The sequence below is a fragment of the Alternaria atra genome (assembly GCF_907166805.1).
Source record: "Alternaria atra isolate CS162 genome assembly, contig: 29, whole genome shotgun sequence".
NCBI lineage: Eukaryota > Fungi > Ascomycota > Dothideomycetes > Pleosporales > Pleosporaceae > Alternaria > Alternaria atra.
This window is the reverse complement of record NW_025091327.1, coordinates 2,070,307-2,086,274: the sequence shown is the minus strand read 5'-3', so window position 1 is coordinate 2,086,274 and position 15,968 is coordinate 2,070,307. Positions and strand designations below refer to the sequence as shown.

General features: G+C 52.9%; 5 protein-coding genes across 5 annotated transcripts; 3 read left to right on the top strand and 2 right to left on the bottom strand.

Moving 5' to 3' along the window:
* Window positions 1–659: 659 nt before the first annotated feature.
* ALTATR162_LOCUS9011 (uncharacterized protein) lies at window positions 660–2,768 on the top strand (the record flags this gene model as incomplete). The annotated part of the gene is made up of 1 exon (XM_043316644.1): window positions 660–2,768. One exon carries the CDS (start codon window positions 660–662, stop codon window positions 2,766–2,768), a length of 2,109 nt encoding a protein of 702 aa, XP_043172579.1.
* Window positions 2,769–3,453: 685 nt separating this feature from the next.
* On the top strand, window positions 3,454–7,160 carry ALTATR162_LOCUS9010 (uncharacterized protein; the record flags this gene model as incomplete). Its single annotated transcript, XM_043316643.1, has 5 exons — window positions 3,454–3,499; window positions 3,545–4,597; window positions 4,669–4,875; window positions 7,056–7,098; window positions 7,151–7,160. The coding sequence occupies 5 exons, from the start codon at window positions 3,454–3,456 to the stop codon at window positions 7,158–7,160; spliced, it is 1,359 nt and encodes a 452-aa protein (XP_043172578.1).
* Window positions 7,161–7,246: 86 nt separating this feature from the next.
* ALTATR162_LOCUS9009 (uncharacterized protein) lies at window positions 7,247–7,896 on the top strand (the record flags this gene model as incomplete). The annotated part of the gene is made up of 2 exons (XM_043316642.1): window positions 7,247–7,737; window positions 7,794–7,896. 2 exons carry the CDS (start codon window positions 7,247–7,249, stop codon window positions 7,894–7,896), a joined length of 594 nt encoding a protein of 197 aa, XP_043172577.1.
* Window positions 7,897–8,926: 1,030 nt separating this feature from the next.
* ALTATR162_LOCUS9008 (uncharacterized protein) lies at window positions 8,927–10,575 on the bottom strand (the record flags this gene model as incomplete). Its single annotated transcript, XM_043316641.1, has 4 exons — window positions 8,927–8,975; window positions 9,040–9,436; window positions 9,491–9,998; window positions 10,060–10,575. 4 exons carry the CDS (start codon window positions 10,573–10,575, stop codon window positions 8,927–8,929), a joined length of 1,470 nt encoding a protein of 489 aa, XP_043172576.1.
* Window positions 10,576–12,229: 1,654 nt separating this feature from the next.
* On the bottom strand, window positions 12,230–14,587 carry ALTATR162_LOCUS9007 (uncharacterized protein; the record flags this gene model as incomplete). The annotated part of the gene is made up of 1 exon (XM_043316640.1): window positions 12,230–14,587. One exon carries the CDS (start codon window positions 14,585–14,587, stop codon window positions 12,230–12,232), a length of 2,358 nt encoding a protein of 785 aa, XP_043172575.1.
* Between the last annotated feature and the right edge of the window lie 1,381 nt (window positions 14,588–15,968).

Here is a 15,968-nt window from a genome sequence, read left to right as displayed (position 1 = left end):
ATGTAGGCAACTATGGAAGTTTAGCAATGGGTGAGGCTGAGCAAGGCTGCTCGGGGCTGATGCTGCGGAGCTTGAGCGAGCTTGAGATGGGAAGCCATGAGGGTCGTTGTCGTGAAGACTCCTACTCTCCATTCCATACAGACAATGACAACAATAGATCAGAGGTTTCTAGAAACAAAGCAGGGGCGCGCAGTTGGCGGGGACAAGCAGGCAGATGCAGAAGTCGCGATTGTTCTGCCCCTCGCTACTAGGCGTTGCCGGGGAAGGCGCGTTTGGCGGTGAGGCGCAATGGGAAGGACGGCTCCACTCTGATTGGCTTAGCTGCGGCCTTCTCTGCGTTTCTGCCGCTCTGTCTAGAAGATTCTCGAGCTCCACCAAAGGCTATATCAGCCCCAAACTCGACTCCTCCCACTACTTTTTCTTCATCGAATTGCTTTCTCCCACTTCCACTACACAGACATCCACGTCTTCTAGTTTGCTCTTTCCCACGCGCTATAGAAGAGCTCAGCAATCGAACTACCCCGCCTAAACTGTACGTCTTCCCCACACTGTCACTCCAGCCTAGTCTACTACACTTCACTGCACTGCATTGAGGCACCGATTGCGAGCTCTGTCTGACTCTTCTCTCCCACAGTCCAAACTCCCACACAACCGCCACCATGTCTGGGGAGACCTTCGAGTTCCAGGCTGAGATCTCTCAGCTGCTCGGCCTCATCATCAACACCGTCTACTCAAACAAGGAGATCTTCCTGCGAGAACTCATCTCCAACGCCTCCGACGCCCTCGACAAGATCCGATATGAAGCCCTCTCAGACCCAAGCAAGCTCGACAGCGGCAAGGATCTCCGCATCGACATCATCCCCAACAAGGAGGCCAAGACCCTCACCATCCAAGATAGCGGTATCGGTATGACCAAGGCCGACCTCATCAACAACCTGGGTACCATTGCCCGCTCAGGCACAAAGCAGTTCATGGAGGCTCTGTCAGCTGGTGCCGACATCTCCATGATTGGTCAATTCGGTGTTGGTTTCTACTCCGCATACCTCGTCGCTGACCGCGTCACCGTCGTCTCAAAGAACAACGATGACGAGCAGTACATCTGGGAGTCCAGCGCTGGTGGCACCTTCAAGATCACCGAGGACACCGAGGGCGAGCAGATCGGCCGCGGTACCAAGATCATCCTCCACCTCAAGGATGAGCAGATGGACTACCTCAACGAGTCCAAGATCAAGGAGGTCGTCAAGAAGCACTCCGAGTTCATCTCATACCCCATCTACCTTCACGTCCTGAAGGAGACCGAGAAGGAGGTCGAGGATGAGGACGCTGCCGAGGAGACCACCGAGGGTGACGAGAAGAAGCCCAAGGTCGAGGAGGTCGACGATGAGGAGGAGGAAAAGAAGGAAAAGAAGACCAAGAAGGTCAAGGAGTCCAAGATCGAGGAGGAGGAGCTCAACAAGCAGAAGCCCATCTGGACTCGCAACCCTCAGGACATCACCACCGAGGAGTACGCCTCATTCTACAAGTCCCTCTCCAACGACTGGGAGGACCACCTTGCCGTCAAGCACTTCTCCGTTGAGGGTCAGCTCGAGTTCCGTGCCATCCTCTTCGTTCCCAAGCGCGCTCCCTTCGATCTGTTCGAGACCAAGAAGACCAAGAACAACATCAAGCTCTACGTCCGCCGTGTCTTCATCACTGACGATGCCACTGACCTGATCCCCGAGTGGCTCAGCTTCGTCAAGGGTGTCGTCGACTCTGAGGACCTTCCCCTCAACCTGTCTCGTGAGACCCTTCAGCAGAACAAGATCATGAAGGTCATCCGCAAGAACATTGTCAAGAAGACCCTCGAACTCTTCAACGAGATTGCCGAGGACCGTGAGCAGTTCGACAAGTTCTACTCCGCCTTTGGCAAGAACATCAAGCTCGGTATCCACGAGGACTCGCAAAACCGCGCTTCCCTCGCCAAGCTCCTCCGCTTCAACTCCACCAAGTCTGGTGAGGAGCAGACCTCGCTCACCGACTACGTCACCCGCATGCCCGAGCACCAGAAGCAGATGTACTACATCACTGGCGAGTCGCTCAAGGCTGTTCAGAAGTCGCCCTTCCTTGACACCCTCAAGGACAAGGGCTTCGAGGTTCTCTTCCTTGTTGACCCCATTGACGAGTACGCCATGACCCAGCTCAAGGAGTTCGATGGCAAGAAGCTCGTCGACATCACCAAGGACTTCGAGCTTGAGGAGTCTGAGGAGGAGAAGAAGGAGCGCGAGGCCGAGGAGAAGGAGTTCGAGGGTCTCGCCAAGAGCCTCAAGACTGTCCTCGGTGACAAGGTCGAGAAGGTTGTTGTCTCACACAAGCTTGTCGGCTCACCTTGCGCTATCCGTACCGGCCAGTTCGGTTGGTCAGCCAACATGGAGCGTATCATGAAGGCTCAGGCTCTCCGTGACACCTCCATGAGCTCGTACATGTCTTCCAAGAAGACCTTCGAGATCTCGCCCAAGTCCGCTATCATCAAGGAGCTCAAGCGCAAGGTTGAGGCTGATGGTGAGGATGACCGCACCGTCAAGTCCATCACCCTGCTTCTCTTCGAGACCTCGCTTCTTGTCTCTGGCTTCACCATTGACGAGCCCGTTCAGTACGCTGAGCGCATCCACAAGCTTGTCTCTCTCGGCCTGAACGTCGACGAGGAGGTCGAGACTGAGCAAGAGAAGACCGACGCCTCCGCCGAGGCACCAGCAGCGGCTGGCGAGAGCGCCATGGAGGAGGTTGACTAAGCGCATCGCCCATGTTGGCTGGTTTCGAAAAGTTTGGTCGGCGCTCTGATATCCCTTTCATGTGTCATGGCTTTCTTTCACTTTCTACACCTCACTTGCATGATGGACGGAGCTTAATCTTCGATGGCGTCTTAGAGTGGTGGTACTTTATGCATCACGAGTAATGGATATCCCGAAATGTATCTTACGTAGACTTGCCTCTGGGTAGTTTTCATGAATGATGAAATGTTCAAAACAATCTTTACCTCGGCTGTTTGCTTTTGCCGTTGCTTTTTTTTCGTGGTGTTTTGACTGACGACTAGCAGTTACTATCCATCGACCGTAACAAGGTCGCTTGAATTTGCTCCGCCATCTCTAGTACTGACTTTGCGCATCTTGGTTTGGCAGACGCCAGTTTGGTGTCGTGATCGATCTAATAACGTCAGGGTCCAGGGCCGGCCATGCAACGGTGATCGTCCCGCGTCCGAAAAACAGGATCTCCACACAGCCTGGACCACTTTCGTACCTCCCCAACAGCAAGGATGCGAAGGGTGCATGACGTATGAGGAAGCGCGTTTATCATGTCTAGAACGCGATTTCCTGGTACAAGGTCCGGACTACCAAACCTCGCCCACACTTGCTGTTGCCATTACGATACTTGACATCTCAGCCTCATCTTCTTGAAGCGCACATTTGCTATTCCAATATGTCAGCCGTAGACCAGCTCAAGCAGCAGAATGCTGCACTTCAATGTAAGCTGGCAGATGATGTAAAGGATGTTAGCTAATCTATCTCAGCGAGTGTTGGAAACATCTCCAAAGTCGCTGGATCAAGCACAACGAAGCCAACCACTACGACTCCAGCGAAAACAGTAACATCAGCTGCCAAAGCTACCCCGGTGAAGAAGCCCGCTGCGACAGTTACTGATACCGCAGGATCAGCTGCTACACCAGTAAAGAGAGTGCCGAGGAAGTTAAATGCAGCAGGCGCGTCTGCTACAACGCCTGCGAAAGCGACTCCAGCTGCGACTTCAACGCCGATAAAGAAGCCAGTAACCGCTGCTTCAGCGAGCAAGCCAGTGTCTTCTACTACGGCTGTAAAGAAAACGCCCGTCACTACAGGCAAAACACCAGTCATTGAAGCTTCGAAGCCCGCACGACAACGCACACCTCTCGGTACTACCAAGCCACTGCCAATACGCAAGAACCCGGTTACAGGTGCAGCGCAATCTCAGCCTGCAAGTGCTGTCAGTAAGACGACTAGCACTGCCCCAGTGAAGAAGACGGCGGCAGCGGCGTCTTCTACCACAGCAAAGCCTACCCCAGCCAAAGCTACGCCCGTGAAGAGGACGCCAGCCAAGGTGAACCCAGACGGTACAGCCCCCACCAAAGTAAACCCTGACGGTACTTACCCAACCCCTCTCTCCGTAATAAAAGCTCATCCCGCTCCAGGCCAACCCACCCCTCAGTCCACCTTAACGCCGAAGAAACAACCCGGCATCGTTGGCAAGGGAATCAATACCGCCACAGGCACTCTGAACAAGACTGTTGGTACGACGACGGGAGGTCTCAACACCATCACCGATTCTGCTACTACGGGTGTAAACAGCACAGTCAATGGGGTGACTGGATATGCTGGCAAGGGACTGGACAAGCTACCCGGTGGCGTAGGAAAGCCAGTCAAGCATGTAACGGACAATGTTGGCAAAACGGCTACGGGTGCGGTTGACAACGCGTACTATACCGTTGGCTCGGCGACCAAGGGCGTGCAAGGTACTGTTAGCAAGACAACTGGCGCTATTGGAAGGGGTGATGTCAAGGGTACTGTCGCTGGTGCGACGAGTGGAGTTGGTACGTCTTCATCTTCCGTGTTCCCACTTTCTTGTATGGGGTATACAGAGCTCTACTGACACGTCGTTCAGGCAACACGGTGACTGGAGTAGGCAAAGGCGTAGGAAACACCGTAGGCGATGGTCTCGCTGGTCTCGGAAGCACTGTAGGTGGTCCTGTCGGCGGGGTTGTTGGAAACGTGGGCAAAGGTGCCAGCAACGCTGTTGGTGGCATCACCAGCGGAGTTGGCGATGGCGTAAGCAAGCTTGGAAAGGGCGACGTCATTGGCGGCGTTGGAAGTACGCTTGGTGGTGTTGGAAAGGGAGTTGGTGGTCTTCTTGGAGGCATCACGGGATATGGAGAGGACAAGGAGAAATGATGGTTCAAGGTTGAGAGGTGGCTGGCTAGCGTTGAGGAGCTCGAAGAGGAGGAAGGCATGGAAAGGAAGGAGGAAAATGTTGCAAAAGATGAGCTACACGACTCTGTACTGGAGGTGGAAGAAGCAGATGGGAGTGTTCATGTTGAGGGACAGGATTTAGAACATGCACATGCCGGAGAGGATGCTGAAGAAACCTGATATATTACATGTAAGTTTATGCAAGTTGTTATCGAATCACTAGTACTTTACCACAATCACAGCTACGGCCACGTACACGTACATGTCCACGCAAACACCTGCAATGATCGAAAAGATCAAGAGTGGGAAATTGCATGGCACCGACACACCCCTCTAACATATCATACGACCCCAACTCTGCCTTGCGCGTCCATCCTCATCCCTAATCACAGCAAAAATCCCACCGGTAAAATGGTTATGCAGCACTACACGGCTCTTTCGTCGCTTGATAATGCCCTTTTGAAGCTTCGCCGATCATCTGTGGAGAAATGAAGCCGAATCGCTCCTTCTACGGTAACCTGCGTTGATGCTTATCATGGTAGGGTGCTTCGCTTACAACGTTTTCGATACCATTTGTGAATCTTTAGCCAAGGTACTCTTGGCTGACTAGGAACGGCCCGTCAAAGCTTTTGGTGTTGGATGCGAAGACGAAGTGTTGGCGTCTGAGGTGCGCATCAAGGAACTCCGAGGAGATGATGGTTTAGAGCTTTAGAACGCTTGTTTCCATACTCTTCTAATTTGTTTAAGCGCCATGCAGGACCTGGTCTTTTACTGTCAACAGCACCATGCGTTGCTGGCGATGCATTGCTTCTACACGGTAGTTGCGGGAGTGGTGTGTCAATGGGTGCCAACTCGCTCCTTCTCTGTGCACGTCATGTCGCATCCATGGAAACATTATCTGGTCGTCCATGTTCCATGCACTTAGTCTCTTCAACCCGCCACATGGTCATCATCAATTGCTTAGTTCTTTACGGCCCGTCCTTTCCACTTGCTCATCAATACCCCGGCTTGGTACAGTTGCGCCTCCTTTGCGTCGTCACCAGCAGTACCACGCCGAAAATTGCCGCGCTTCCCGTGTTCTCAAACGTGCTCAGTTGGTACAATGGACATTCGGAGTTTGCGCCGGCCGCGGTAATAATGGGTTTCCTGCCATCCGATCTGATGATGCTCCCGTCATGAGCTAAGGTGGGGTCCTGCAAAAACGTTGTTATGTCATAGTTTGAGATGAAAATGGCTGACGTTTGATCATCTCACCACAATGGATGGCTTACGTCAACTCTGTAGGATGTACAAGCCTCAAGTCTTGGTTTGTTCTGACATACGTCTGCAAGGCTTGTTTTCCGGCTGACGATGGATCGTGCTCCTATTAGCTTTCACACATGCTTCTTGACAATCCGCTTTGCTGCCTAGCTGGTAGCTTGTACTTCGTATTGTCTCACTCCGGTCCCTCAAGTGCTTTCGCGGCTTCCAAGCGCACAAGGGCTATTTCCTCGAATGAGACGTCAAACGGTATCACACCACTCAGCACATGCAGCTGCTATTCCTGGCCCGTCAGGACTACCATGCTCGTAGACCTCAGTACAAGTCTTGTTTGTTTCAAGCTGCCCTTTCGCGGAGATCCAAGCCACATGTTCGGACGCGCTGCTGGCCGAAGCGTTGGCACTAAACCTCTCAAGGACCAACCCAGGGGACCAATCCGCCCACTTTTACGAGCAACGTGAACAGACTGTGGCTGGGCTAGGTATCATTACCGGCACCATCTCAGTCTATGGAACAATAGTGCGTGCGCAAACCCCGAACCAGAACCCTTCGAACATGTCACGAATCCTAGACTATTGGCCCGACTGGCGTGGGACCGCTGTGAATATAGCGAATTTGGGTGAGGCTGTGCCTGGAACAAGATCGCTGCAAGGGTATGATATTCACTCACCTAGTAACTTGCCGAAGCTTAGCGCAAAAGGTGAATGCAAGCGTGCGCATACGCTTTGACGCTCTCCCACGCTCATTCCACTCTTGTTTCGTTCAATTCATAAGCTACTCGACTGCTCTCAACTAAACGTGGCGTTCAAATCAATTACACAGAAAACGTTGACCCGAGCACCATTGGAGGGATTCCTGATACCGAGTGCGTCGCTTAACAGGAACATACGAGAGTGACCGCGCTAACGAGGGTCTAGATCCCAGTGATAGACTACATATCTCATCCCAAAGCAGACTGTCACTATATCGTGAGATTCCGCCCCCGCACGTGTTGGATCTCCTCGTTTCCCACCATGTTCTCCAAGAGCAATCTTCTACTCTTCCTCACGAGTCTTACGAGCGTACTCGCTGCTCCAACCAAGCAACTCCGTCTTGAAGACCTCCAGTGCCGCTGCCTCACCTTCTCTACGAGTGCTGCGCCTACGCTTTGCTCGTACCAGGAACTACTCACACTCGACTGGGACACGGCTCACTCGCTTGCAACTGTCAACAATCTCAAGATGCAGTTTGCTAGCAGACAAGCCATGACCAAGGTCCTTACTATTGCCAAGCCCTTGCCTAGTAGCATTCTCCAGAGCATCCACGAAGGACAAGCACTGCCCTTGGATCCAGCGGAGAAGGTGCAAAACGAGAACAAGATCGTCTGCGGGTTTGGAGACGAGGTTCAACACGTGGGCATTCGTGATAAGAGCGTGGAGGTAGAGGTACATTATGTTGGTACCGTGTTGGGACTGTTCATGTTGCTCCTCATCTGCTACCTTGTTGGGGAGTACCTTTGGATCAAGTAAGCCACTACGAGTGTCTAGTCAAGGAGATGCGTACTGACTATTTGCCTTGTAGGTATATCTCTCGTGCAGGAAGCATCAAGTTGGAAGGAGACGAAAAGGCCTTGAGAGCCGAGTTCGAATCGTCGACAGCGAATCTGTCCATCGACTACCCTTGAAATTGCGCTTGGTGAAACCCACGACATCGACTACCTGGTACCATACTATTTTTATATCAAAAAAAACCCTCGTTGAGGGGCATCTCAGGAGTACAGTCGCATAGGCGGCTTTCCCCTGGAGAGCAACGACTACGGCAAAAGAGCTCATCCGACTCAACTCCTACCTACCAAAGACAGCAGCAGCATTCCCCAATGAGGATGTCTTTGAAGGCATACCACTTCCATTGCCTTCTCCAAGTCTGCTTTTCATATTTGTAAGAGCCAATATAGCGCAGTACACCTGTCAACGCCTTTGTGAGGACTCGACAGAGCATCCACACCGAGACGTGCGCTTCTGCAGGAGCGCTCAAAGCTGCCTGTCTTCTATTCTTCGATAAGGGTTAAAAGGGGTTACATCTGCAGACGAAAGGCGCCGAAGATTGCTATAAAGAGTAGCAGCCAGCAAACAGGGCCAAGGAAGCGAATAATGCGCATAGGCGGTTCTCACAAGAAAGCCGGGAAAGGATCTTCAGTATCTTGTTGATTGGGAAAAAAAAACTGTTCACAGCCAACCTTGTTCCTCTGCACATCGGTCACTTGAGAGAGACCACAGTATCTAGCTCTCGTTTGGCAGTTTGGGAATGCACACTTTCGTCCAATGCTGACATGCATGCGCTCCTTTCTTTGCAAAGCAGAAGAATACACCCTGCAACGATAACACACGACAACTAGTTATTCGATACTCAAGATCATACATGGTTATATGTCCAGGCCTTTGAAAGCCCTATTACACACTTTATATACATGTCTATACGCACTCATGAAACCCCTTAGTATATCTTCCGTAAACTCTCCCATCCCTTTTGCTATGCAAACAAAAACAAAAACACGCTAAATGGGGGGGTATAATCGCTTTCACATGCTTGTTCCCGCGTATTACTCCGGAAGATGACAATGCTTTGCTCAATCTCTTCTTGTGTGTATACGCCAAACGTGAGTGAGGCAGTCTGACGAAGACATTGGTTGTATAGGTATGTGTATGAGGCGGGGCTCACATAGCGGACTCAGGGTAGCTGAGTTGGACTTTGGGTTCGTAAAGCCTGGTGCATGTTGTTAGTCCCCCCCTGATACTTTCACTGTTTTTTGTTCATCGTGGCAACTTACATGAATGTCTCATAGCGAACACCCCTCCTCTTCTCCCTATTCCGATCAGTGCCCTCAGCACCAATGCCGGAATATAGCTGTGGTTCCCAATCCACAACGTCTCGCCACCTCTTCATCAGCTTGCGCCAATAACACGCCTCAGCAGCTTGCGTCAAGTATCTTTCTCTGAACACTTGTACTGAGTTGTCTGCGATGCGCTTTGCCTTTTCTGGGTGGTCCAGCAGGTCTTCCATGGCAGAGGAGAGATCGGAGAAGTCGCGTTCTACTTCGACAAAGTTTTGGTTCGAACCGTTGGAGCGGAAGAGGTAGTGGTGGTGTTGGATCCACTGCAGTTTGTGTGAGACAATTACAGAACGGCAGAGTTGGCGGTATTTCAGGGAGCCGGAGTAGGAACGGCCTGGTGACTATGGTTAGTTTTGATTCTGTCTGAGAGTAGTGGAGACTTTAGTACCTTCCGCGTGGGCAATGAACATGTAGTTGCACTGATCCACTGGGCCAAGGAACTGCTCCTTGAAGTTCGGATCGGTCCACTTGAGCTGTCCAACGTCACTCCATGGCTTGCCCTTGGCCGCATCGAGCAGCGCTCTCCGCAGCTTGGGTGCGAATGTGATCTTGCCCCTCCAAACCAGCTTCTCAATCTTCTGATCCCACGGCTCGACGGTTTCCCGCTGTACCGCTTCGTGTGCAACCTCTTCTAGCGTACCCAACGCAGGCATGTCCCAGCTCCAGAAGCCAAAGTCGGGTATTAACCACAGGTTGTGATCTTGGACGCGGCGTGTGAGGGACCATATCGGTTTCGCAGGTTGAGCAGGAAGGTCTTCAACGGAAAAGACAAACTCAATGTTTGGGATATCGGTGGATGAGGGGGCAGCGAGAACGGCGCGGTATATAGCACTGAGAGTTGCGATAGCCTTTTGGCGGTTGATATTATCAACCATGTGAGTCTCGAGGACGTAGAGCTGTGTCATAGGTGTCAGTGTGTGTCCAGCAATCCAAGTAAGTCGCCAAGACCACGCGTACCTCTCTGTCATAAATCATAGCCCTGACCATGCCCTTGGTAAGTTCGAAGCTGTTGAGATCCGCCTGTGTCACTTTGCCCCAGCGATTCCGCACCTTGACCGCGCGCTCAATGTCCTCATATTGCCCTGGAAACGCGCTGTCACACTGTGCCTCATCCAGGCCATAGTTGTTCTTGTCCCGTGGATACGTGAAAGTCCACAAGTTGTGTTCTTCCAACTCGGTTGCATTTTCCAGGAGGATAGCCTGATTGGAGGCGCAGTCCAGACAAGTGTCGCATGAGAAAGTAGTACTGAACTCGCACAGACAGCGTCCTGCGGGCATATACTCCTTAACCAGCGGTGGTAAGGAGGGGTTCTGTGTGCGCGTGCCGTAGAGGATGGTGCAGATGAGCAGGAAGAGCAGAGCGCATGCCGAGACAAAGAAGAAGGAGAGGACCTCTCCGCCCGTCGGACAGCGGCGACGGTATACAGTCTTGTCCTTGCGCTCCTCCACTATCCACATCTTCTTCATGAGCATTGGTGCTAGCCGGAACCGGGAGACGCGAAACCGAGACACGATGGGACGAGAGCGTACACGCGCGAACGTGGTCGGTCGCGGGTGTCTATATTATCGAAATTGGGAGGCTTCGAAGCGTGGATGGAGGCGACATGGATGGCGACACTACCAGGTGGATATGTACAGGCGAAGGGGAACGCTAGGACTCGGTGGAGGGTGAAGGGCGAGCGGCAATGCGACTGGTGGAGGTGAAGGGTCGAAGGCAGAGCCAAGCCGCGGGGGGAGGAAAGAAGAGGGGCAGCGATGAGATAGACGGCGGGAGGGATGACAAAAGTCCTTTCACAGTGGATTTGGCATGGTTATTGACAAGACGTTTACCCCCATTGGAGATACGGTGAGGCGTTGCGGAGAGTGCAGTGGGCGGGAAATATAGGGTCAACGCTTGCATAGGACAGGGGTGCGCCATTGTTTGTCGCTTTTTAAGCATCTCGGCTGTAACCGCAGCACCAAGTACGAGCATCCCATCCAGCATGAGAATCCCATGCTTGCTGGGGTAGATAGGCGAGTATCACGCTCGCTGCGCAGCCTCAGGCGTTCCATGTAGCTGTGCCTGTACGTCCGATTCTGACATTGCATCCCTCGTGAGATGCGACAACCTTGGAACTGTTGAACACGCGCGGCCTCTAGCAGCTGCCAGCCCAATCTAGTAAGGTGGCATGCGACCCACTTGCATTTCCTTGATGTCACCTAAGCGCGGTTATTGAAGATGCAATAGTCGCAAACATTGTTACTACTGTTACCGCAAGCCCGTCCATGTACTTCTAGCTTCGCAGCAGTGGCGTCTCCATGTGTTCGCATAAACAGGCAGGATTCTAGCTCCTCTAGCTGTGGCGGTAGTCACGGCAGCTGAAACTCAACCTACCAAACAAATTCCCGACGACATCAAAGCCGCTGTTAGTCGCTATTAAACTTCTACATTTGTGGGCCGTCCCTGGCTGTCAAACCCGTTGCTAGTGGGTTCACCATAGCGCAATGCATCTCTGCACCTCACAATTGCCGGTGTGGAGTATTACATCATTAAACCATGTCGCGTGAAATACAGGTGGATCTCACGATAACTTCATGTCGATTTACAAGGCAAACATTTTTTTTCTCTCTGCAGATCATATACGTGTGACGGATGGAGCACTGTAGACGAGAAATCGGACGTCGCTGTTCGCAAGCGCACATACAGTTCAATGATAGTCAATTCGTAGGATATTGTATCCTGTATGATAGATTCAGAGTAACCCACCAACACCCCAGAGGCGCTCAACCCGCTGCACGGGGAGGCCATCAATGCTAGGAGTAACTCCTAGATGCAGTGAGACAAAAGAGACACTAAAAGATATAAAAGCACAACGGCAAAGGTGAAAGCCAGAACGGAAGGTCAAAATGAAGTGATTGGCAAGATATGGATGAAAGGCTATGTACATGAGAAGCCTGAAGAAGAACCGGTGTAAAAAATATGTAACGGAAAACAAAGGTTAAAGAAGTGAATGCTGGGTGCTTGCTTAACCAAGTTTGACCCTGTAGAAATGTGGGATCAGCGACCAACAAGTCCTACAACATATTGTAGGAGCATGTGAAGTGCCGACAGGTACGGCGGCGCTGATCCTCACGGATATACTGTCGCTTAGGCCGACAGCACGTGCATGTCCTCATCCGCCTCAGGGTAGATTTGGAATGGTTGGAAGGCAGTTGTCTTGCCTTTATGAGCGTGTACCGCTAATCCCATCTCGCGCATGCGCTCTGCACCACGTCCAGGGGCGGGGCGCTTCTCTTTGGCGCCTTTGCGGTGTTGCTTTCGGTACAGCTTCTCTTTACGTCGTTGCCTCTTCTTTTCGAGCCCGACTTTGATGTCAATGGCGCGGCGGATGGGCATGTCGGAACCATCAACGTCCTCATCATCCTCGAGATCAAATGGATTCCTCATAGTGATGGGGGTTCGAGGAACTGAAGCTGAGACGGTGGGTGCAGGACGTTCAGCAATGCCGGCAAAGCGGATCGAGGTGTCGCTGCGCTGACGTGTGGTTACAGGATTGACAGAGCCGCGGCGTGTAGGCGGTGGTGACCTGAGGCGCATTGGCGGCGGAGGAGAATGTAGCCGCTTAGGAGAGTTTCCGAACAGCTTGCGGGGTGGTGGAGAGCGGTGCACAGCACGCTTTGCGGGTGGAGGTGACCGCAAGCGCTTTGGTGACGGTAGTGGAGAACGCTTCTTCGGAACGTCTTTGCGGCGGCCTCGTACGTCAATATTGACGGGATCCATACGACCATGAATCATAAGATGGTCAGACTCGGAAACCTTTTCATTTTCAGAGACCTCATCCTCATCATCGTCAGGAAGCTCGGGATCCGATGTTGGGAATGTAGGGTCGATGTCCTGTGGAGTAGGCTTGTGTTTGGCTGCGCGTCGACGTTCTAGTGTTGACATGTACGCAGCTTCGGCAGGCCTGTCCTCGTCGAGTGTACCACAAACAAAGTCGGTACTGTCAGGTAGCTCAGGACTGGGAACGCGGATGTTGACCGGCTTCGACTTTCTGCGCTTGGAGGGCTTATCCATGATCTTAAGACCTTCACGGCTCTCCAAAGATCCAATCGATGACTCGGATACAGTTCGGTGAGTTTTCAACCGAACATGTTCCAGATGCTCTACAGACGTCGCTGCGGTTGATGCTCCAGGTGCCCACCAGTCGTAGTCAGATCCAGCATCGTCCTCGTCGTCTGAGACGGCGAATCCATTCTCATCGTCGGTCTGAAAGCCCTCATCAGTAGCATCGCTGTACGCATCGCTACCGTCTGCATCCTCTTCAAGCAGGTCGTCATCGTCGTCATCCAGTTCGACATTGTCCTCATCCTCATCTTCGTCCTCGTCTTCTTCGTCGATGGCCTCTTCTTCTGCGACCTCCTCGCCTAGCTTACGCAGGTTGTTCTCAATCTTGAGCGTGTCTTGGACCGTAAGTCGGCTTCGGTGGCAAGTAATTTCTTGAGTCCATTCTTCGACCTCCTCTTCCGAGCTAGCAAACTCATGGAACCGGTATGCTTCGCAACGGGCAAGGTCGGAGTTGGAACTCAGGCGGCGAGTCCGGTCAACCGGGCGTACTTTCCGGACACTGACTGGAGAGTTGTTGCGGACTGTGGAATCAGAGTCGCGATGCACTTTGGTGACTGGTTTGGGGGACGAAGGTATGCGGCGTAGCGGCGGTGCGGGGCTGGCCATGCGTCGAGGTTTGGCAGAAGCCTCTGTGGATGGCTTGGATGGGCATGCAAACTTGATGGTGCAGACGCGCTTGGGGGGCTCTTCGGCTTGGGGTGCAGGTGCAGGTGCAGGTGCAGGTGCGGGTGCGGGTTTTGCAGATGCCTCTACTGGCTTCTTCTTCTTCTCCTCCTTTGGGCCGCATGCGAACATGATACACCTCTTCCTTCCCAGAACGGCCTCGATGCTCTGCTCGGTGCTCTGAGGCGCCGTCTTCGGTACTGGGGTGACGTTCTTATCGTCGTGTGAGACAAGGGATACGGGTAATTCCAACGGTTTCTTGTTGAACGTGGGCAGCATGTTGTGGAACGCTGCCGAGGGGAGCGGTGGGCTCGGCGTGCAAGGTCGTGTACCAGGGCTCGTGAAGCCTCCGTCGCTTGTGAGATCGGCTGTACCGCTGTTGTTGCTCCATGTCGAGACGCATGACATGCCGCGGGCTGGGCTCGTATCCGAATGTTCCTCGACGGGCGAGGTCGTGTTTGAGCCCGACTTGAGTGCGGAGGTGAGCAGCGATTCTTTCTGATCGAAGAGAGGTTTCGATTTGGTGAAGGATGTTGTTGAGGCATGTTGAAGGGCCAAGGGTGCAGGACGCTGCGCGCGAGGTTCAGGGGGTTCGTCCAGGTCGCCTACAACGTCCTCCTCGGCCGTCATGATGGGTGGTGATAGATTTGACATGTTTTGCGGTGTGCTTATTCGCAGCGCGCCTTGTCTACCAATGTAATCCTGCTCGTTCGCCATATCTTGTGTATTCGGCTAGGTGCCGATGGCGGAACGTGCACGGAGTGGGTGCGAAGTCGTAGAAACAGTTGCAATTGTTGAATGGGGCAGTGATGTCCGAAGAGTAATGCGGAATAGTGAAGTAGTAGGGTGGTGATGGAAGAAAATTCGGGTCGTTCGGTCTGTTTCTTTTTTGGCGCAATGCACCTGCTGCAGCGTTCCTGAAGCCAAGTTAGACGAGGAGGAGTGTTTTTGTCGATCTTTGGAATGTCTCGGTATTGGAGTCGGTGCTGGCGTATTACTGCTTGGCTGTATCGATAGTTGTGTGGGAGGGTGGGGCCCCAAGGGAGGCGAAGTGTTATAATATCGCCAGCAACATGGTGGAGAAGAGTGAAATTGAACCTGGAATGGAACTAAAGGCGGGCTTGAGGACGTGTCAGAAGCGAAAAGCGTCGGGCAGTGTCGAGTGGGAAGGGGTACCTGGTGATGATGAGGTAGAGTTACCCACCGCGACGTGTGGCGACGGGCCGTAGGCTAGGAATGAGCCCGTTGACAAGTGATGGCCTAGCGGTTGTGCAGATCGATGAGCGAGTCTGCTGTCAGACGACTCTGCGCAGGAAATGCTGCAACAGTAGTGTGGCGCGGCGGGTGGGACTTGACTTGTAGGAGAGAGGAGAGAGAGGAATTTGATATGCACTTTGGCGTCTCGGCACGATTTGGTTTGCAGAGCAGGAAACAGTGGGTAATCGGCATTTTGATTTGTGCCCCCGGACACCAGACGCAACACAGCCAATGCCACGCTTGGCCTTTGTCAATTGCGCAGTGCCTAAGCATGCACCTGCTCCCGTGCTTCCATTCCAGCCCACGCTGCAGCACACAAGAGACACAAGCACTTGGCGGTCAGAATTAAGAATTGACAATCTCGTCAGCTTGCCCGTGCTCTGTCATTATCACTCATCAAAGGCCTTTGGTTGTTGACTTCGCACTGACAAAGAAATGAAGTCAACAAAGAAACGGACATGGATGTCGTCTTCGCCCGCGACTAGAATACACCAGAATCAGGTTTCATCAGACGTCCACGGCCCTCCGTCGACAGCTCCAGCACAGCCGATGGAAGACGCAATCCAATTGCGCACATCCCTGATTCCGCAAGCTTCGGGAAAAGGACCCTGATCAACGCGAAGGACGCTCTCCAGGGCCACTTTCCCCTTCGAAGCGCTGCATCCCGCCGACAACGCCACGCTAGCCACGCCTGTGCCCATGCCTCACACCTTCTTTTGACCATCCGTCCGACCTTCGCATGCATCCTGCTGCAATCAACACGACCACATGCACGCCCACTATGCATCTCTGCTCAGCTCAACCCCAAGTACGGCACCTCACCTTCTCTCAAATGCCTCAC